Here is a 22,925-nt window from a genome sequence, read left to right as displayed (position 1 = left end):
TCCCATTTTTCAACAAATCATCCCTCCCAACATGACAGTAACCATTCTTGAAAAGAATTGATTATTCTGCCAAACTACTGTGGATTATACAATGAATGAAACAAGCATTGATCCAACAGCGTATTCTACATACTTTAAGAAAGTACACTTTACTAGTCTACTTGTATTTGGAAATGCAGTCTTCAAGGTGATCTAAAAGAAAAACAGCTGGTAGGAAAATGTATGATTAAACCTTCTGTATGAAGCACAGAACTTCAGTTAATGTGAAAAGGAGTATATCACAAAAGCCAGCCAGTATCTCTTAAGGATCCCAGTTTGATTTCATAATATAAATTAAAACAATCAAGTATTTGCACCTTCAAAACTCATTTGGGATAAAAGAGTAGCTAAACTAAAGACCATCCAAGACAATTATACTAGTAATAAAACATTTATTAGAAGAAAACATGGAAAGTAAGGGACATGGCATGTCACAGAATCTTAACACAGTTTCAGATATATCTTCATAAAAATGCGAAGCAACATATTTCAACAAACAAGATTTTTTTCCTATTCTTCTGGGAAAAGTTTAAGAACATGCAATTAAAAATACCAAGCAAAACATTTCGCATTAACTTTCCAGAGGTGTATGACAGTCATTTAGAAAAAAAGTTTTGCACAGGTCCTCATGTCTGCTTCTTCAAAAAATCATTCCCAAATGTACAAGGTTTAAACTTGGCCCCCCCATCGCAGAAACTTGATACATGAAAGGTGCCTCTCCACCACACTCCTGAATCTAATCTTGGGGGTATAAGGAAGGAACAACTTTGCAAACACCCACAAAGTAGCAAACAAAAGATCCTAAATGAATATTGCTGAGAACAAAATTAATCCTACTTGCTTCCTATGTTTTCATAGCTGCATGCATGGTCTGTCTTTTCTATTCAAGATTAATGTAGCTTCAAGAATCTATACTTGTTAACAAGCCGATATAAGTAAACCTGGATCATTCCTAGATACAGAGAGGCTTCAGTCTAAGTAAATATCTGCTACAATTATTAGTTTTGTTGTGCACTTTAATCTCTGCTTCTGCAAGGAAGTTTTCAAAATATGAATGATAGGATGTTGCATAGATTAACATGGAGATTTCCATTTGTCCCAGGAAATGTGTCTATTCTACACACTATGGTAATTGCACTAAAATCAAAGGAGTCAAATTCCAGCCAAAGACCTAGTTTACACACAAATGGGAAGTGGCATTATTGCCTATGTATCTGCTGTGTAGTCTTTCCACATCTAAGAAACAATTCTAATTCTTTCTCCTTTCTCCTACTATCATGCAGATACTATTAAGTGAATATAAAAGATAGAGGGAGTGATCTGCATCTGTTGCCTTCTTAACTGCTGAAACTACCGACAACTGACAAAATAAACAAACATACATACATACATACATTACATACATACAAAAGGAAATCAAACCTGGTATTCAGTAATTCAAAATGAAAGGAATTTAAATTAATCAGTGCTATTTCATCAGATGAAAAGTACAGAGCAGCTGAAAGACTGATACAAGCCATAATGAAGCAGCAGGCTTTCCATGCATGATCCAAGATGTTGGTGTGAAAGAGCTTATTCTCTTCCATCCTCGATTTCTGCCAAAAGGATCATCACAACTTTACAATGTCTGCTGGTTTATCAGTTTGATTTACTCTCAAGCAGTCCGTGAACTGTGTCTATGCGTGAAATTGACAAAAACGGAACTAAGGTTCTATGCCTGGGCACAGACAGTCACTATAGCCAGAAGAAAAATGTGTAAAGCAATCTTATTGTAGAAATTAAAAGGGTGCATGGGTAGGTACACCACCTAAACAAGTCACTTTCTGTCAAGTCTATATGAGGGAATTAAAATATACCCTATCCCATTTATTCCTATGTTTAGAAATATTTAGTTTTTAAAAAAATCACAAATTCTTCCGAAGGATCATAAGTGTTGTGAAACCACTCTGGATGGACGGATTTTTCAAAGGCAGAGCATGAAGAAATTATATTTAAAAGGGACATTTCTTTTGACCAAAGCATAAAATCGATGTGGCATTAAGGGGAGGTGGTTAATGAGTCAGGCTTCCTTGGGAAATGCTATTGTCCAGTCTTATCCTTCCAAATAGCCACTTCTGGTACTGAGACCTTTCTTAGAGAGAAACACCTTGTCATTTGAGGGGAAGCACAGATGCTTAACTATCCCACCGGCTTTTCTTGCGCTTGGGGGGTTCGGGAACTGCAAAACCATCTGTCTTGCTGTTGTCTCGATTGCTGCTTTCTTTCTTGTTCTCGTTATTCCTATTTTCAATATTTCTGTTTTCATTGTTGTTCCGGTCATTGTTGTTCCGGCTGTCTCCATTATTTCTAGGGTCTCCATGGCGACTATTGCTGCTGCTTCCACCTCCAGAATGTCGGCCTTCACTGTGTCTATGGCTATCCCCATGGCGGTTTTCTCCATGGCGGTAGCCTTCCCCATGGCGCTGGCCGTCACTATGGCGACTACTATCTCCATGGCGCTGGCTGTCACTATGACGACTGCTACCCCGATTGTCATTGTATCTTTCCCTGCCTCCACTGTTGCCTTCTCTGTTGTTGTTGATGGCATTTGCACTATTGTATCCCTGAATGCCTGTACTTGGAAAGCTAGAGATGCTGTTTAAGTTTCCAGAACTTGTGAAACCTGGGATACCTTTTGTTAAACCTGATACTGCTATGGGACTGTCAGGTTTAGCTGAGTTCTGCTGGGCTGAATTTGTTGGCACAGAGTTTAAGCTGCCTGCACTGGTCCAACCACTGGCACCTGCTGACGAACTGCCGGTCTTCTGGTTGCTAAAGCTGGCAGCAACAAAATGGCTCTTATACTGGGACTACAAGAGAAAAAAAACATTATAGTAAATATTATAATATTTATAAAATTTCTCAAAGAACATGGGCCTCTTCTTTAAACACCAATTAAAACTGGAGACTAAGCTTCTGCCTAGTAGTCAGAAATCATTGACTAGCACTGCTTTCTTGACTTAGAATAACAAGAGTTGGAAGAGAACTTGGAAGTCTTCTAGTCCAACTCCTTGCTCAGGCAAGAAACCCTCTACCATTTCAGACAAAGAGATTGTCCAATCTCTTCTTAACTACTTTCAGTGTTGGAGCATTTACAATTTCTGGAGGCAAGTTGTTCCACTGATTAATTGTTGTGTCAGGGAATTTCTCTCCTTGATTAGTTTCCACCCAGTGCTGCTTGTGCTACCCTCAGGTGTTTTGTAGAATAGTTTGACTCCCTCTTTTTTGTGGCAACCCCTGAGATATTGGAACACTGCTATCATGTCTCCCCCTAGTCCTTCTTTTCATTAAACTAGACATACCCAGTTCCTGCAACCGTTCTTCATGTTTTAGTCTCCAATCCCCTAATCATCTTCGTTGCTCTTCTCTGCACTCTTTCTAGAGTCTCAACATCTTTTTTACATCGTAGCATTTAAAACTGGACGCAGTATTCCAAGTGTGACCTTACCAAGGCATTATGAAGTGGTATTAACACTTCATGTGATCTTGATTCTATCCCTCTGTTTATGCAGCCTAGAACTGTGTTGGCTTTTTTGGCAGCTCAAATGTTGAAGTTTGTCAAGATCCTTCTGTATCTTAAGCCTATCTTCTGGAGTGTTGGCTAAATAATCTGTTTTGATTTGAGAGGTGGAGTGGGGAATTGTTAGGTGGTGCTTAATCTCCCTTGCAGCCCTCAAGTCTTCATGTGATAATTTGAATTAGCAAGATTTCCTTCTTCATAGATAATCTGGTTCAAATAGGAGGCACTGGGTTTCAAAGACTAAACGCCATCTTGGAGTGAAAATCCTAATGGCAGCAGCATTAGAATGAGGACAATGAGAGCTTAATATGGGGTCCCTTTCATACTAACCTGAAACGCTGCTTTCATTGCAGATAACCTGTCCCCCATTGCTCCTGAGGATGGCTTATATGCTTCATAATTGACCATTACACTGTTGTTTCCCCGATCCTACGGCACAAAGTTGCATTGTTGAACTGAGGTAGAAGTCTTGGGCATGCTTAATAGCAATAAATATGTTTGTTATCTAGGCATCAATGCTTACCACATTCTCTGATCCTAAGCCAGGCCGCTCACGGTATCCCAGGCCACCACCACCAATATTTAGCTTCTTGCCCTTCCCTCCCTTGAAACGTGATTTCCGGAACCAAGCATTCTGGGAAAGAAAATTGTGACAATAAAAAATGTTGGGTTGGGTTTGATATGTCAGCATATTATTGTGTTTTATATATTCCGGTTACTCTGGCAAGTGAAAGCAAAACTACAGGTGCTCTTTTCATTCTGTAAGTCCTGACTTCTATAAACCCAGTTTTATATAAACATTTTAATAGAACCCATCTAATATTTTTGTCATACATTCCATAGCTCTATTCTTAGGACCTTGCTTTAGAATAGCTTCCACTTTCCATCTCTGCAGTGGTTCTTTCTATAATCTGCTTTCCCTTCTGCTGACACAACACTACATGGCTACCAGTAAACAAATCTCTGAGTTAAACTTACAATTCCTTCTCACCCCTTCACTTTTCTTTAATGTATATAGGTGAACTATAGAGCAAGAACCAGTTAATGACTGATGCTGTAATGCCTATCTAGCCTCCTCCTTCCTTATAAATCCCCCAAATGCCATTGGTAATTACTGAATATATGTTGGCTTGTGGGATACTTGGTCTAATTCTGACTTATGCAAATATCAAATTAATCAATGCTTTCCAGAACAGAACATTTATGCAAGTTGAAGAGTGCCGATAATTAAATTAAATGCAGCTTCCATAGTCAATTAAAATATAAAAATTGTTATTACATCATAAATATAATCATAACACATGCAGATAAACCCTTTTCCATTTTATCTCATTAAAAATGTCAACTTGGTGGCAAATTTTCAAGTGGGCATGCTGTTTAATATCTTTGGATTATGCATCACCATTTCTACAACTGTGTGAGTCAATACAGTTAATGTTGATCAATGTTCTAACTCAGGGGTCCCCAACCTCTGATCCATGGACCATTGCGGATGGGTCATGCAAATGGTGGGTGATTGCGTTGAAGCTCCATTTGTGCAAGTGGTGGGTATTCACGCAAAACCATCTCCTCTCCCTCATCGCCGCTGGTCCCCAGAGCCGGAAAAGTTGGGGATTGCTATTCTAACTTTTCCCGTTTTGTCTGACATAGACAAAATGTATAATAAAATTTCAAGTAAATTCACTCCATCTTACTTTAAATTTACAATTTACACTTCTTATATAGTTACTGTATTCATAACTATGTGCTTCAAAAAAGAAAAAGCAGAGATTTTACCTGCATAGCTAAATCCAAAAGTTCTTTTGTAACATGCTGATTGGCTCCTTCCAAATTCCGAACAAGATCTCCAGCAAAGTTGCTATCTTTCTGAGTCAACAAGGTGTAGGCCACACCCTTTTCCCCTGCTCTACCAGTACGACCAATTCGATGAGTATGTGTATCAATATCACGAGCCACGTCATAATTGATCACAGTCTTAATGGAAGGAATATCCAGGCCACGAGCTAGATAAAAACATTTCAGTTATAAGGTTGGAGGTCAAGAATGCAATTCTCAAATGCTTGTCTTTAAAAAAAACATTTCATTTCACCACTTTCAATTTTAGAAATGATTCTCAGCTATGCTTTTCTATGCAAGTCAACTATTGATCTATATTTTAATGTTAAAATAATACTTAAAGAGAAAAAAGGGAAACATATCTATTTTTATATCCCTTTTTAAATAAGTTTTACTCTTTTTTCAGACTTTCACATCTCTAATTATAGATCTAAGGAGTTATTTTTCCTAAGCTTGGAATAATGAGACTGAACTGAAATTCAAATTCTGCTAATGAAGGGAAGAAAAGGGAGGGAAAATCATTCACTATAGATTTAGTTCTGTGTATCCTCCTTCCCGCCAACCCATAATACCATCAAAATGGAGAAACAGCATTTTTGGATCCTTGCCATCATTTCAATAGTAACATTTATAAATATGTTAATTTCAAACAATGTATTTAAAGAGTCTCCCCCTTCAATCTCTTTCACAGAAATACATTTTCTAATGCTTTTACAAATACATATAAATATAAATTACATATAGAGCAAAGAAGTCATACTGATTGTGGGGAGGGATAAAAGGGTGCTTTAAATCTGGTTTGCAATTTTACCAGCCACATCTGTAGCAACCAGAACTGGAAAAGTCCCTTTCTTGAAATCTGAGATGACTTTGTTCCTTTCACTCTGGTCCATATCACCATGCAGGAGCCCTAGACTGTGCCCCTCCTGTTTAAGGTTGTTGGCCAATTCTTCTGCATTTGCCTTCTTGGTGACAAAAAGGAGGACGCTCCCTGAAGAAGTGAATTCCACTAGACGACCAGTCACCCAGTTCCATTTATTTGGACCAGAGCTGAGGATCTCCACAATTTGAGTGATATCTTCATTTGCCTGTTTGGGGGAGCAAGATGAACAGAGAATATTAGAATATAAAGCAAATATTTGCAAGCAAGACCAAGCAGGGAAATGTGCAACCCTAAGACTTACCTTTTTATTAATGATTTCATTCAAATAATTATTTTAGAAGGGGAATTTACCTCTCCAATATCTCCCTGCACCACTCGAATTGGATCAATCAGAATATCCCTGGCCAGTTTCTCAATCTTCTTCCGAAACGTTGCGCTGAACAGAAGAGCTGTTAAGTCAGAAATGCAGTGCTGATTATATCATATACCCAAAGAGATACCAGAACACAAGCTTTCCACTAAAGTAAGTTCCTTGGAACATAGACCCAATGACTGGATTCACAGGCTACATGAAGAATATGGTATGTTACAGGAATTGTGGTTTATAAATCAAACAGCAAGTGTAACACATTTCTAAATAAAACTCAAATGAATCACATTGCATAATACAATGTGTGAACCAATGCCCATACAATGAGGCAGGTAATTCTGTGCATATTCAGAGACATGAAACAACATTCTTCTCTCACATCTATTAGCAGTCATGAAATTTATCATATGTAATACACTAACTTCTGAAATTCTACACCACTGTTTACCAGTAATTCAATGCTGATAGTTTCTTACTGAATTAAATGAGTAACCAAATTAAGATATTAAATAGAATTTAGCCTGAAACACAAGAATAGGCAGTTTGTAATATTTAAAAATTTCTTCTGCAAAATCAGTAGCAGTTTTTATATTATTTTGATGCAGGAAACACAGAAATGTATATGAGGTAACAGTCTTAATGTAGCTTGAAAAAAAATATGAAAAAAATACTTCCCTAAAAGACAAAGGGATAATGAAAACTACAACCGCACTGACTTCTGTGGAATGGCCTTATATATTGTGTATCTTTATACTATGTGTTGCTGCCTTCACCTCTTCCCCAAAACATTGAACACATCAGCCCAAGACCACCAAAAGTTTCCTGTTCTGGCTATAAAACTCTGAAACTGAAAAACCTATTTATGATCTATTTTACCTAGAACAATTCTGAATCTTTGCTGTTCAAGATGGTTGCTAATTCCATACTTTTCTTCCTCACATACATGTGTGAAGAGGGACAAATAGATTTCCTTGTCTGAAGCCCATTCAGAGAAAACTTTAGACAATAGGGGGAAAATGAAATAGAGAAAGATGGGGAAATCAGATATAAGAAAATATGGGTGTGTTTTCTCTTGCTTAAAAGTTGTGCGTAATGCATTTGACATCTAGCCTATCCTATTCTATTTGTAAATCCAGATATGTCTGATGACTTGAATTAATATTAACAAAGAAGTCTAACTCCCCTGAACTTCCCCCCCAGAAATCTTGCATTAAGAAAGTCTATACTCACTCTGTCTTTCAGGGCGGACATGACTGGCAATTGATCGGACTTGATACTCTGAAGAAAAAAGAACGAAATCCAGTGAAAATACATTTAGACATGTAGCTCTCGATTTACAACAGTTCATTTAGTGACCATTTAAAGTTACAACAGCACTGAAAAAAAGTGATATATGACCATTTTGCACTTACGAACATTTCAGCATCAGTCATGTGATCAAAATTTGGGTACTTGTCAAGTGACTCTTTATTTATGACGGTTGTAGTTTCCCAGGATCATGCGATCAACTTTTGCAACCTTCCTACAAGTAAAGTCAATGGCCAGATTCACTAACAACGGTGTTACTAACTTAACAACTGCAGTGAGTCACTTAACAACGGTGGCAAGAAAGGTGGTAAAATGGAACAAAATTTACTTAACAAATGTTTTGCTAAGCAACAGAAATTTTGGGCTCAATTTGAGGTCATAAGTCGAGGACTATCTGTATACATGTAGTTCTTGACTTGTGACTGTATCAGAGCCTGGAATTGCATTGTCATGATGATCATAGGTTAAGGCATTTATGTGGCCAGATTTAATTTTATGACTTTTTTGCAATGTTCATTAAGTGAATTCCCTTGTCATTAAACAAACACAAACTGCAGAATGCTACAACCAGCCATAAAAGTGAGTTGATTGCCAAGTGCCAAAAATGCAGTGATGTGATCCTGGGATATGTGTGCCGTTGTAAGAACTCTGGAATTGAGTCATAAGTAGCTTTTCTGGGGTGGGGGTTTCTCATAACTTCAAATGGTTGTTAAACAACCATTTGTTAAGCAAGAGTAATCCAAAATAAACCTCCAGACCAAAGAATCTTTGCAAAGAATGGAAAGCAGTATAATTATGACTGCTAAACATCCAGCTGAATGAATAAAAATATTACACAAAGCCTGAATGAAATGATTTGGATCTCAGAATTATTTCTCACACTGCCATCTTTAACAGGAGTTTACAAAAATAAAATAGAAAAATTGTAGCCTAAAGAAAACAAAATGCCTGAAATCCACAGCTGACCATGTACGAATTGACAGATACACCTGGCTAAGCCCCCCATATACCATATCCAGTGAAACTTAAAATAATTCAATATAAACTATAACTGCATTGCTCAATTGTTCTTTTCAATTGAGCTAATAGCAAATACTGATATATTGTTTAATTAACTTGTTTATTTAATTGACAGTGCCTAGTTTGGACTTCAAATTATATTCTATTTTATTTCTTTTCTTGAACACAAAAGGGAGAAAGGGAATACTCAGGATCACTTGCTAATGCATGCAGTGCTAAAATCATGGCTTCATCATACTGTACATACAAGCATGACTGATAGGTTTGTATGTACATGTAAGATTTTTAAAAATTCTGTGAAAAGGAAAAATGGAAATTGTCTTTCCTTCAAAGTCACATAAAGGTTTTGGAGGATTCTTTATTGAGGATTTGGAAATAAAATAAACATTTAAATAAATTATTGATGCCAGTGATTAATTTAGTAAAAAAAATCATTACTTTTTAGCTTATACATCCTACAGGCTGTTCTAGTCTTTGACTAGTGTCAATGCAAACAAATAATGGTAAGGACAACTTATCCAGAAGAGACCTAATTTCCTATGATACTTCTGCATGTTTCCTACCTGCATGACAACATGGCTATAGAGCCAGCATGCCACGTTCAAAGTTACTGCCATCAAGAGGACAAAAAAATTCTCTTTTTTTCTGCTGATTATAACATTCTTAACTTAATAGAAAGGAATTTTTAAATTTCTGTTGGAAGCTTTGCTAGATTTCTAAAGGAGAAGAGTTTCCATGCCTGACAGAGATCACTAAAATCTATCTTCATAAATATACTTTTATAATGTCCTCTGTCATGCAAGGACCCTACTAAGAAATATTCTCAACTAACCATAGAGATTATGAGAGAACATATAACATAGCTTGATATTAGCATTCAAATTCATAAGATGTATGTTTTGTTCTTTATTTCTCATATTTTTGGTATTCTTCATTAGGCAAAACTACTTGTTTTCTCCATGCTTACTGCATTCCCACATGCAAAAAACCTTCATTTTGCATCAATATTTCAGCTATTACATAAATATCCTTTTTTTTTTTAACTGAAGCTGGTTAGCTAGTCTACTAGGGAAATAATTAAACAAAACATTGGTCTTTACAATAATTTTGCAAGTGGTTATTAGACCAAACACTTTTAGAGGACAGTAGATAACAACAACAAGAGCACTGTTTATTAACTATGCTTATAAGCACTATTACTGATTACGTACCAAAACCCATATCAAACATCCTGTCAGCCTCATCAAACACAAGGTAAGTGACTCTCTGAAGGTTTGTGGCTTTCTTCTTCACATGATCAATCAATCGGCCCTGTGCAGAAACATTTAACATATACCTTAAGCCTGAAAGCAAAATAAATACCAATGTGATTCAAACTACTAGAAATATTTGAAATGGGAACCACTGTTTCGAGTCTCCCTTATCCCTTATCATTTGGAAGTCTCCAAGTCTCTGTAGCCCTGCCTTTTATCATTTGGATTTTTTTCTGGATCCTGCTAGTTTAATTAGATTAAGCAATTCAGAAATCAAACAATTTCAGAAAATTATTTTGTTCAAAGGAAGAAAAAGCAAGAATATTTTGTTTTTCACTACAATACAACTATACTGGTAAAATACTCACCGGAGTACAGACAACAATTTCTGCTCCTTCCTGAAGAGCCTTGGCCTGTTCCCACATGCTTCCTCCACCATATACAGCTACAGATCGCAGATTGTAGGCTTTTCCAAAACGCTTGCATTCAGCATGGATCTAAAACCATATAGGTTCACATCATGTTAAGAATGAAATAATGAAAAACTGAGAAAAAAGTTCTAATTAATTTTTAAAATTGACTATTTTTTAAATTTTTTATTTTTAAATATACAATTATATCATAGCAACACTTTTACATCTTTTAAATATATATTATTTCTTTTATCTATAGATATATACCTTATACATTTATATCTCTATATACATATTTTTACATATCTTTTATCTCTATTGATTCAATACAATACATCTTATATATACATTTAATTCTCTTATATTTCTTATTTCATCTTGTTAATTCTACGGCTTTGTACTTATTTTCTAATCTCTTTATCTTTTTTCCTCCCTTTATTGCTTTCCTATTTTTTACCTCTTTCCTCTAGCCATTTGTACCATAGATTCCATACTAAATAGTATTCGGATTCCTCTTTGTCTTTTAGCTCTTTTGTGAGTCTGTCCATTTCAGCGCATTCCAGTATTTTTTTTAAATCACGTTTTCTTCTGTTGATGTATATTTGTTTTTCCAGTTCTGTGCGTATGTAATTCTTGCGGGCGTGATTATATGTAGTATTAGGTATTTGGGTTTTTTTCATAGTTCCCTGCAATTATTCCTAATAAGAATAGTTCCGGTTTTAGTTCTATTGGTTGTGTAATAATCTCTTTAAGCCAATTTAAAATTGACCTTAAAAAATCTTCCTATTTGTTTGGTAGATCAGGCTCTCTATAACATTTTGATGGCCTCAAAGTACATGGACCTACAGATATGAAATGTAGCTTTGGCACTTTCTTATTGAATTATTATCTATTTTATGAATAAAGCTTTCATTTGGTTTCCACCTAAAATGATGCAAAACTTTGCATCCAATTTTCAGCACTAGATTATTTCAAGTACAGTTAAATTATGTGCTGCATTGGATCTATATACTCTCCACACGAGAGTTAATTACTTAGAAAATGTGCATGTCTGCCTTTATTAAGTGAACAACTAAACAAAATTAATATGTAACAAAAAGGAAAATACAATGAAAAGTAAACACAATAAATACAAGAGCCAAGGCATCTCCAAAAATATTCTTAACTCCAAATGGGCAAGTAGCATCAGCACAACTTTCCCTAACACCTGAAAGAAAAAACCATTTTTTCTGAAGGGCCAACAGATTTGACACCATCTGGATCATAGGAGGAGACGGTTCCACAGTACAGATTGTACTGTTATACATCTGGATCATAAGGAAAGACTGTTGCAACAAATAGAGAACATTCCAAGATTCTAGTTTTACCGAGATAACTGAAAACGTGCCTAGCCAGTCAGATCTTGTGGGGCGATAGAAGCCACAGATACTATTCTGTGGAACCTCATCCCTGAAGAGATAAAACTGGCCCCATTTTGACACTTTTTGTCAAGGCCCTGGAGACATGGTTTTGCCAATGCGTCTGGGACCCTCAGAGTCATATGAAGCCTTTCAAGTGGGCAGTCTGATTGTTGGGTTTTGGGGGGGGGGGGGGGCGACCACAATTTGAGTGCAAAATGTTTGTTGTTAAATGAAACATTTAAGTGAACTTTAACCAATTTTACGACTTTTCTTGCCACAGTTCTTAAGTGAATCACTCCAGTTGGTAAGTTAGTAACACGTTTGTTAAGTGAAACTGGTTTCCCCATTGACTTTGCTTGTCAAAAGATCACAAATTGTGATAACGTGACTCCTGGGTACTCCAACCATCATAAATATGAGTCGGTTACCAAGTATCTGAATTTTGATCATGTGACCATGAGAATGCTGCAATTGTTATGTGAAAAACAGTCTTTTTTCAGTGATATTGTAACTTTGTCACTAAATGAAATAATGTAAATCAAGGACTACCTGTATTGGTTTTTATAATGGGATTTTTGTAAACTGTACAAAATCACTAAGAGTGAGCTGGGGGCCCATATTTGTTTACTTAAAAAATAAAGACACATGCTGTAAAGATGACAACCAGAACTTTCTTAATGCTCTTTAAGGATGGCCCATTTTGAGCATGTTGCAATATTCCAAGCTGGAAGTGACTAAGGTGAGACAAGAACTGGACAGGAGATGCAACTGGCTCACAAGATGAATTATGCAAAGGCCCTTGAGCGGGAGCTGTGAATTCATAAAGACCACCTCCCCTCAGATTGTGTACCAATTCACTCTCTGAGAATGCTACCCATACAAAGTTATAGGTGGAACAATTCCAGAATCACTTGGCGGGGGCGGGAGGGGGGAAGAAGGCAAAATCCTAGACATCTCAATTTTGTGATTTGCCAGCTGGACATCTCCAGTTAAACTCTCACAGCCTGTAGGCATTGAGAAAGCATCTTAACAGTATCATATACTGAGTGGATAAACATTTTTCTTCAGTAACTTAATTGTTCTCTTAATTCCCATCCATCTAGCACCAACTGTTCATACCTGAATTATACAGCTTTCTATAGTCTCTTGCTCTGTTTCTTCTTTTCATTTTTCCCATTGCACAGAAGGCAGAATTTCAGTTTTTGGATTAAATATTCAGGACAAAACTCTAAAACCTCTATAATTATGCCACAGCCTCCAATTGGAACAGTATTGTAAATGAATTTAGGGACAAATCCTCACAGATACTACCATTTTTTAACTACTCTTTCAAAAGTAATAGAAACAAAAGTAGATTGTATTAAATCAATTTTTATCAATCTTTATGAATCACACCAGCACAATATACTCAGAAAAGTTCTTTGCACTTGCAGTACAAATTCCTTTCTCTAGAGATTTTGTAATTTTGAGAAGATGATAGTCAGATTAATAAATGAGCTGGCTTTTTTATAAAACTAATTTTTCTCTGTTTAATTACCACAATCACATACTGAATAGGATTTTTAAATAAATAAACTAGTAGGAAAAGCTAAGGAAGCTACAAACTATAATCTTAAGAGCCATCAAAATTATTTTTGTTCTACTAGTTTTTCAAACAATGCAACTTCCTATATTTCTAAATGCCATCAAGAGAAAGATATACTTCAGTTTTTCCAGGGCTTTGCAATAATAGAGTTGTTACTAATGAATAGTAAACGAACATGATATTAAAATCACTAAATGATTTTTCTGAGTTGGAATGAATAACTAAGTCAGGATTATTGCTAGTGTTAGCAATAGATGTCTGATTATAACCCCTTCAGCATAATCTTCAAAAGATACAATGAATACTTTATATTGCAATTTTACAAAAGTGTAATATATTATTCCCCTTCAATAAAAAAAAATGTTTTCCCACATTTCCCCCCCATAAAGATTCAAATTTACTTACCTGTTGGCACAATTCTCTAGTGGGACATACAATTACTGCAATGGGACCATCACCTGGCTCCAGTTCCTTCTGATCCATAATGTGGATTAATATGGGCCAAATGAACGCTGCAGTTTTTCCACTGCCAGTTTTTGCAATGCCAATCATGTCTCTGCCACTGAGTGCCACTGGAATACTCTACAGAGAAAGAGGAACAACACTTTTCTTTAAAACTGAAGAATACCTCAAAATACAGCAGGTGATTCAGAACTTAATAAATTAGTTTGAAAAGATGTCTACTGAAACAAGGATGGGGAAATTTAATGCTTTCAGATTTTGCTGAACTATAACTTGAACTGCAGTCAATAAGGGAAAAACAAACATTTCAGCAATAAATGGATGGTTATAGGTTGAAACATAATTTGATACAGGACCATAAGTTCTTGTATAAGCAAATTTCCTTTGATTGATTGATTGGTTGATTGGACTTTTATCCTCTTTATTTTTATAAAGTGGCAAAAATATGTTCTTTCCTCCCCCTATTTTCCTCACAATAATAGCCTGAGATGAGAGACTGGCTCAAAGTCATCCATCTGGCTTTCATGCCTAAGGCAGGATTAGAATTCAGTCTCCTGGTTTCTAGATCAGCCTTCAGTACCAGAAACATCTCAGGCTGTGGTTAGGTATATTCTAATTCGTACGTTGTATTTAACAAAATAAATTTATATTCTGGTTATGTTCTGCAGTTTGTGAACTCTAGAGAAATCAGACAGAATAGCTAACTTTTTAAACTGTTCTAAATCAGGGGTCAACCACCTCTGATCCATGAACTGGTACCAGTCTGTAGCCTGTTGGGAATGGGGCTGTGCAAGAGGTGGGCAAGTGTGTGAAGCCCCATTTGCACAGGATTTAATTACACATGCAACACACATGTACACACCTTGCTGCCTGTCCACAAAGTCAGAAAGGTTGGGACCACTGTTCTAAATAATTTCTAATTTTGTAGGAATGTATACATATAGAAACCATTCTTTTTTTATTTTAAACAGGCAGATTAGTTTTCAGACTCCATATCTCTTATTACATTTGGTAACCAAGTTAGAACTAGTAGTCTCTCTCTACTCTCTCAAAAACTATTAAAAAATGCTACTCACCTGACACTGGATAGGAGTGGGTTGAGTGTATTCTGATTTTCTGATTTGGTGCATAAGTTGCTCATCAAAACCAAAATGAGCAAAACTACTTCCCGGTCTTGGAGGAGCAGCACCAGAAACCTAGAGAAAAGTGTTAATTAGACATGCCAAAGTTTAAATTATATTATTCATTTTAAAAAATTGTTTAATATGCCTGTTTGGTGTGGAGCAGAAATGGGCTACTTACTTACCCAAGTAAGGGGGTTACTGGAAAGGATAGGGTGAAACAGTTTGAACAATTTGTTCCCCAACAAATAATTTGGAAGAGGGTTTCCAGTATTTGCTGATGTTACTGGAAGGGGCAAGATTGACTTTCATACACTTTTTTTTCCCTGGGACTCTGGAAGTGTTCTCTTTCCCATCTTAAATTTCCTAATCACATTGCAAATGAGCTAAAAATTGCATTATTAATTTTATCCATTTTGTTTCTAAATTTCAGCATCAACCTTTGGGGCTGCTTTAACAATATGTATGAGAGTGGCTTGCTTCAGAGGCTTCCTGCTCTTATATGATTTTTGGTCTTGGAGAAAAAAAAGAGGATCAATATTGTATCACTGACATCATTTCCAAATATTGACTCTATCACCAGGACACTGAGGGAGGGATGCTGTGGATCACATGTAAAATAAAAAATGTCATACAGGAAGAAAATCAGTTATCCTCAAACCCCTATGCCTTTCACTTGATGCACCATAAGAAAAACAACTAGAAGAGCTAAAAAAAAAATCAGTAATAATGGAGCAGAATCTGAGAAGCCCAAAGCATTTCAGAGAGTCTAGAAAGAGGCCTCTTTCCAACTGTAAAATACAAAGAATAGTGCTACATGAGCTAAAAAAAATACTGAATGGGAAATAGGTGACAAATGGTCAAAATCAAAACATTTACCTATCAGAGCCCCAAAATTTTCTTTTTTTTTAATATTATGCCTCCCATTCCTTTGCCATATTTTTTATCCAAACCCTTTCCTTTTGGAAAGCATTCTCTTGTCTGTTGTAATATTGCTATAAGATCCAGCATCTGTTTAGCACACAATAAAATGTATGAACAAGAAAAGAGTCCAGAAACAAGGATTCTTGTTTTCACCTTACCCGGAGGTTTAACTTATGGCGCAACTCCACTACTTGTTGTGGAGTGAGACTGGTGATTTCTTCATGCTCTTCATAGAAGTTTTTCTCAAACGGCGGGTATTCAATCTGCAAGCCAATTATTCCTTATTAGTGAAGAATGCCACCTGAACAGGTAAAAGCTAAGCATTGCTAGCTGCTGTGATAATATGATATTTCAATCACCGGAGTATGTTAACATTTGAAACATTGGATCATCAAATTGACATTCAAGGTTAAGGAAAACAAGATATGCAATAAAGCTCTTTTGTTAAAATAAAATCCTTTACCTAACCATTTCAGCTATTATCTAATCTTTGAGAAACACTATGGTATAATATAAAATAAACTGAATGCATATCCTAAGGGTCCCCAATCCCCTGGTCATGGACCAGTACTGGTCTGTGGCCTGTTAAGAACCAGGCTGCACAACTGGAGGAAAGTGGCAGGCAAGCGAGTGACTGAAACCATGTTCCCCACTCCTCCATCCACAGAAAAATTGTCTTACATGAAACTGATCTGTGATGCCAAAAAGGTTGGGGGATGCTTCATTAGAGGATGTGGTTTTTTCCTAGTTTGTTTTCTTCAGAATTTTTTTACTTATACAGGTAACAGTGAAACAATTTTATGAAAAGAATAAATTTCATCACCTCTGAATGATCAATAGGTGGCAGAGGATCAATAATTTTTTTAGATGGTGCTATTGGATTGCCATCACTATCATACTCCAAGTTATCTTCCTCCTCTTCTGGAACCACACCAGCAGTGGGGTTTTCAGCCATGTAACGGAAATAAGCTTCCTGCAGCAAAACAGAAAAGTGTAACTGCATACAGATGAGAAGGAAGAAATGCAGTTTACTGCCAACCACATTAAGGTAATAGTTTACTTTAATGTGTGCAAGAGCAGTAAGAGTCTATTTGAATTGTATTTTCAACACAGAAATTATCTAATGAAACAATGACTGACAAATATGAACAATATTTTTATACTGTACAGAATCCAGAAGAACCTAGTACATCTCTAGAAAAATTCAAGTAAAACCATAAAAAACATTGTTCCAAATGACTTTAATGTGATTTCTTAAGAACATACTTACGCATTAGACTTATCACATTCCAAACTTCTTTCTGGATCTCTGATGCATATGAGAGGATTGACTATGATTATAGATAGTCCTCACTTAACAATGGAAGTTTGGGCTGGCAACTATGCCCCTAAGTAATGCTGTGCAACATTACAAGGGTAATTGCGTTGGTCCCAGTTGTTGTCACTATGTAAATCAAGTGCAGTTGAAGCAGTTTCATAACCACTAATTGTGACTTCCTGCTGGCTTCCCTACTGACTTTACTTGGCAGAAAATGGCAGTAAAAGTTGCAAATGGTGATCATGTGACCCTGTGATATTGTGATTGCAAGCCAATTGCCAAACACTCCAATTGCAATCACATTACTTGTTGATTGTTACACCAGCTGCAATTATGAGGACCCATGGTAACAAGTACATGCATTATGGGACAAGATAAACTTCTGAAAGACTTTCTTTAGAATCTATTCATAATTTCCATTTTAAAGATAAAATGAAAAGAAAATATTAATTTACATTCTATCCATATCCTTAAAAATCTGAATTTTCATATGCACATTTAACCAATTTTATTAACCGATTACTTTAACTATTTCTATAACTGTATCAATACTCCAGTGTTATTTCCTGTCTTTAAAAAACTGGGAGAGATGTACATACCGGTAAGTATTCTCTGCATATTGTAAGTCTGAACCTTGTCAGTTCACTGTCATAAATGAACCAAATAAGGACATTAGGACACATCTCTATTTATAAGTTAAATTTTTGTTTGCAAAATATTTATTCCTGCTTTCTAAACATGCGTAAGATATATCAACTCAGTGATATACAGGCAGTTATTATACATACTTGACTTATAATCAGTTGTTTAATCACCAAATTTACAACAGATATCCAAAAAGCTACTTTTGATCTGTCCTCAAGGTTACCACTGCTGCCATCATATTGCATTTTGGGAGCTTGGCAACAAGCAATTGCAGCATTTTGCAGTCATGTGACCATAATTTGCAACATTTTTAATGCTCAATTTGCTTAACCATGTGGTTAATGACCACAGTAACTTGCTTTACAATCATTGTAAAAACAACTGTAAAGCAAGTCTGGTCCTGTGGTGCATCAACTAAAAAACAGAAAGACTTGTGATTGAGTTTGTACTTTGGTAATAGGTAATGGTAACTTTATCAGTGGAAAGGTCTTCCTTTGTCACTCAAACATGCTAGAATTGTTTTCTAAAGGTCTCTGCTAAACATTTTTTTTCCTAATCTCAAACTGTGCCTTAGGCTTGCTGTCATACTTTTAAAATATCCATAATGAATTGTGTATGCTCCTGACTGAAAAGACCTCCTATAGGCAAGTAACAAGTGGATTCCACTGGAATGGATAATTACACTATACTTCCCATTGTGACAGGGTGATGATTGTCTACTCATTACAGAAGCAACAAGATAAAGGAATCACTGTACAAATGTAGAAAGTGGATACTTTGGATATCAAAGACGTACTAACTTGTTACCAGCATACATGAAGCTCCTCTGTAATATACTAACAAGTTGCAGTACAGTCTAAAAATATTAGATGTGTGAAAATTAAAAGACAATCATAGAAGTTTCTATTAAAATTGTGTTACGTGATTTCTCTAATGGCTTTTACTTACACATTTTCAGCTGTGATTTATATGGCCAAAAGCATCCTTTTATACTAAGACAGACTTTAATACTAATTTGTTCAAGGGATCCGATTTCACTTTTACATAGATAGAAAGATTTTGTAGAAAACTCACTTGATCATCTTCTTCTTCAATATCATCGCGTATACCCCTGGAAAAATAAGCAGAGAAACAAAACTTCCCTGCAAATGTTCCACATACCCAGCTCCATATATTCAGCCTGATGACTGCCAAAATGACTCAACATAGATACATTCAGCTGCAATAAAAACACATTTCTTATAACTCCACACCCCCCCCCCCCCCCGAACTTGCCAAATTCTGATGCCTTGACTGGAATTTCCAATTTATGAAATATGAGAAGCGCTCACAGAATTTTACACCTGGAAAGGACTAAAAAGTCAAGTTTTGCTTGTCATAAGTCAGAATTAATCATACACTAGCCCCATACAATTTAACCCTTAAAACCCAAAACATAGCCTCTAGAGAACTATCTCGGCATGAAAATAAAATATCTAGCTAGAAATAATGCTACCATGCTTAAACACTGTTGATTAACTTTCATTTATTTCAATAGGAATATAATATACGAAACTTACTTTGAATTCTTTCTTTCCTTATCTTTCTCTTCTAATCTTTTCATGTCTCTAGCAGCTTGATCCTAATCAATCACAAAACATGATTTTAAAAAGTAGCATATTTAATATCAACTCCCATAAAAATCCCTGTTACTTAGAAGTTCATGGAGCTGTAAGCAAGTAAATACAGATAGTCCTCAGTTTAAGTCAATTCATTTGGCAATTGTTCAAACTTACCATGGTGCTGAATACATGAACATATGATGTCACACTTAAAGACTGCACTGCTTACCAATGGCAATCTCAGTTCCAACTAGCATCACAACCAGAGGACTACAGGATACATTATTTGATAAATGAAGTACAATTTTTTCCCCACTGAATTTGAAAATCTTATTTTAATGGTAGCAAAAACTGAACAGTGCCTTCTTTCAAATCTGATGTAACAGACTGACAAGACTTGATAAAAACAAGTATCAGATTTAAACAAAAGCTCATGAAAGCATGGTCTTTCCTGTGATAGCAACACAGAGTATTTTTATAGCTGAAAAGATAGCAATTCCTTTATTCTCTTATTTGCTTTTTCTTTCATTTCTGTAATATCAGCTAAGCAATCTGTTGAAAAGTAAGTACATTCAGAATAAATGAAAAATGCTCAAATGAGTAAGATTAATAAGATTTTTATTTCTTGCTTTTAAAGTATAAGTTGCTTTTCTAAACAGCAAATTTTGATGTCAGGCAATTTTTGTAAAATTAAAGAAATAATAACTTACTTCCACTTCAGCCATGAATGCCTCCAATGGGTCATCCTCACTGTCTGAATCAGTTGCTTTGGAATGGAATTGCTGACGAGTAGGAGAGTTTTCAGCAGGAATGTATGGCAAGTCAACATTATTGGAATCTTCCTCCTCATCTTCAAAGTATCTAATCATTAAAGAAAGAGAAAAAAGAAATTCCATAATCAAGAATCCAGTTATTAAAAGGCCAGCAGCATAAGACAGAAATTGTATCTTAAAATAAGTTATATGACTATGAGTTAAGTAATCTACTACATCCTAACCATTCATTTATATGAGCTGGGTACAGTTCAAGCTGCATTCAAGACTTATGTGCCGTAATGCAGTTTAAAAACAACAAAAATAAAACAAGTTAATTAGGTCATACTGATTTTACTGGCTGTAATTAAAAGAAGCTACATTCCTCATTGGTGCTTTTTTTGAGATACTGTTAGATAATGCAACCATCAAATTTTGGGAAGTATATGTGCAAAATAAGAACTTACGCATTCTCTTCATCAAAATTTGCTCGTTTAGATCCAATCTTGTAAAAGGATGGCAGCTGAGGTGGTGGTGTCTTCCCAAACCCAGAAGAACCAGGGGCTCCAAAAGCACTATGGGATTGTTGTGGCAACTTGGGTTCCTCCTTCTTTCCAGAGGATATTGAAAAGCCACCAAAACCAAAGCCTCTCTTAGTGCCAGGTCCACCCTTGTTCCAATTCATGGTATCCGTAATGAATCTAATAAAAGATAAAATGAAATTTAAAACCACGTACCCATTTAAAAGATAAAAAGCTTACATAATATGGATTAAGTAAAAAAGACTGATAGACAAATAAGTTATTACTTTTAACAATTGCCACTATACTTTAGGGAAGTATATCAAAACAAGTACCATTATATTTATTAAAGGACATCATCTTAAGAAAATACAAAATGGGCAAATTAAAGCTTAATTTAATGAAGAATGTTGTCTACTAAGTCAAGGATTCTACTTTTGTTAAGGATTTTCAGAGTTGCTTTTTACTGGTCATTGTAACTAAAATCAGACACTGGAGCAACAATCCTTTTGTGAGAGATGGGGAAGACATGTTCTACTAAAGAGGAAGTGAGATCATTTTTTTCTTGGTACATTCCTTTTCAATTGATTCTGTATATAGTAAAGAAAAATAATTTTGCCACCCTTTTATTCATTCAGGTGAATGAGGAGTGGGATTCATTGCAGCCTAGACTTCTTCCTGAGCTACATGGTTCTTTCCATACACTGACAAACTGCAACAGAGTAGTGACTATTCTACACATTTTCCCATCATGATTTTTTAAAATATTCAGTGGTTCCTCCTCTGCGCCTCATCTTCTAAATAACTAATAATCGTAAAAAGAGAAAGAAAATGAATTTCATCCTACTGTCCATTCCAACCCAAGATTTCCCACTCAATCTTAAATAATTGATATTTCATATAATAAATTATGCCCTGCTTATTAAAAACTAGTCTAACACAAAAATTAGCACTGTTATTATATTTATTAATAAGCAAATAGATATAACATCATAGACTAAGCAACTCACTATACAATTTAGCATAAGACTAAGAATCTCCCATCACTTGTTTTCAGGAATAAGTGTTTTAAGAAGTTAGCCAAAATGTAGTTAAGATCATTTATTTTAACAGTCGAACATTTATTATCTGCGTTAGCTTCTCAAATCTACCCTCTTCCAAACTCATTCCATATGATCTCTTACTTACCTCGAGGCGGGCCAGAAACCTGGCCGAAGACACAAAAAGAAGGTTATCTGATGGAAGAAAAAGTGGAAACGATGAGCTTCAAATGTTTACGTGCCCCGACTAGGCCTCAGCCCCGCCCCCTCCTTTTCCTCAACCAACGGCCAAACCGAGGACGATCTAGGCTCTCCTTGGGCCCTTTGCTCTGCCTCTTTGCTCTGCTCCTGTTCGGTTCAACCTACCGTTTATCACTCGGGTATTTGGGGAACTGTCTTCCCTCCTTTCTCCTGCTCAATTGCTGTAATGTACAAATGAGGTGGTAGACGTTGCCTGCTGAAATGACCGTGACGTACAGACGTCACGCATATAATAGACCGACACTCTGCTCTTGAAGGGCCCTTGCACATAAACCTCGTCCTCAAACCGCGGGCCTTTACTCTGCCCGGCGCTCCTTGATGACGTCTGATACCAGCAATAAACTCCGAAGGAGAAAAACGTAGAGCTAGAAAATATAGAGTAGCATAACGCATGTTTTTATTTTTCCAAATCTATAAAAACACAATTTTGCCTCCCCCACCACCACATACTCTAGATTTTTTTTTGAATCGAAATCATTTCTTGAAGAAATATGAAAAAGAAAAAAGGGGAAAAATGCAACCCAAGATGCATTATAATTCAATTCTGACTTGGTGGTGGTCCTATAAAAGTTGAGAAAACATAATGCTGTTTTTGTTTTTTACATTTAGGCATT

The 22,925-nt window shown here is 35.9% G+C and overlaps 1 protein-coding gene across 1 annotated transcript; it reads right to left on the bottom strand.

The window, feature by feature from the left end:
- Positions 1-414: 414 nt before the first annotated feature.
- DDX42 (DEAD-box helicase 42) lies at positions 415-22,687 on the bottom strand. The gene is made up of 19 exons (XM_032237049.1): positions 22,417-22,687; positions 22,199-22,245; positions 20,957-21,190; positions 20,448-20,598; positions 19,696-19,757; positions 19,211-19,247; positions 16,997-17,146; positions 16,332-16,436; positions 15,205-15,324; positions 14,072-14,248; positions 10,637-10,765; positions 10,227-10,326; positions 7,918-7,965; positions 6,669-6,766; positions 6,246-6,522; positions 5,375-5,601; positions 4,122-4,232; positions 3,929-4,027; positions 415-2,888 (listed from the first exon to the last, which is right to left on the bottom strand). The coding sequence occupies exons 3-19, from the start codon at positions 21,172-21,174 to the stop codon at positions 2,214-2,216; spliced, it is 2,784 nt and encodes a 927-aa protein (XP_032092940.1). The 5' UTR covers positions 21,175-21,190; positions 22,199-22,245; positions 22,417-22,687; the 3' UTR covers positions 415-2,213.
- Between the last annotated feature and the right edge of the window lie 238 nt (positions 22,688-22,925).

This window comes from Thamnophis elegans, chromosome Z, assembly GCF_009769535.1.
Source record: "Thamnophis elegans isolate rThaEle1 chromosome Z, rThaEle1.pri, whole genome shotgun sequence".
Classification (NCBI taxonomy): Eukaryota; Metazoa; Chordata; class Lepidosauria; order Squamata; family Colubridae; genus Thamnophis; species Thamnophis elegans.
This window is presented reverse-complemented; position numbering and strand designations above follow the sequence as displayed.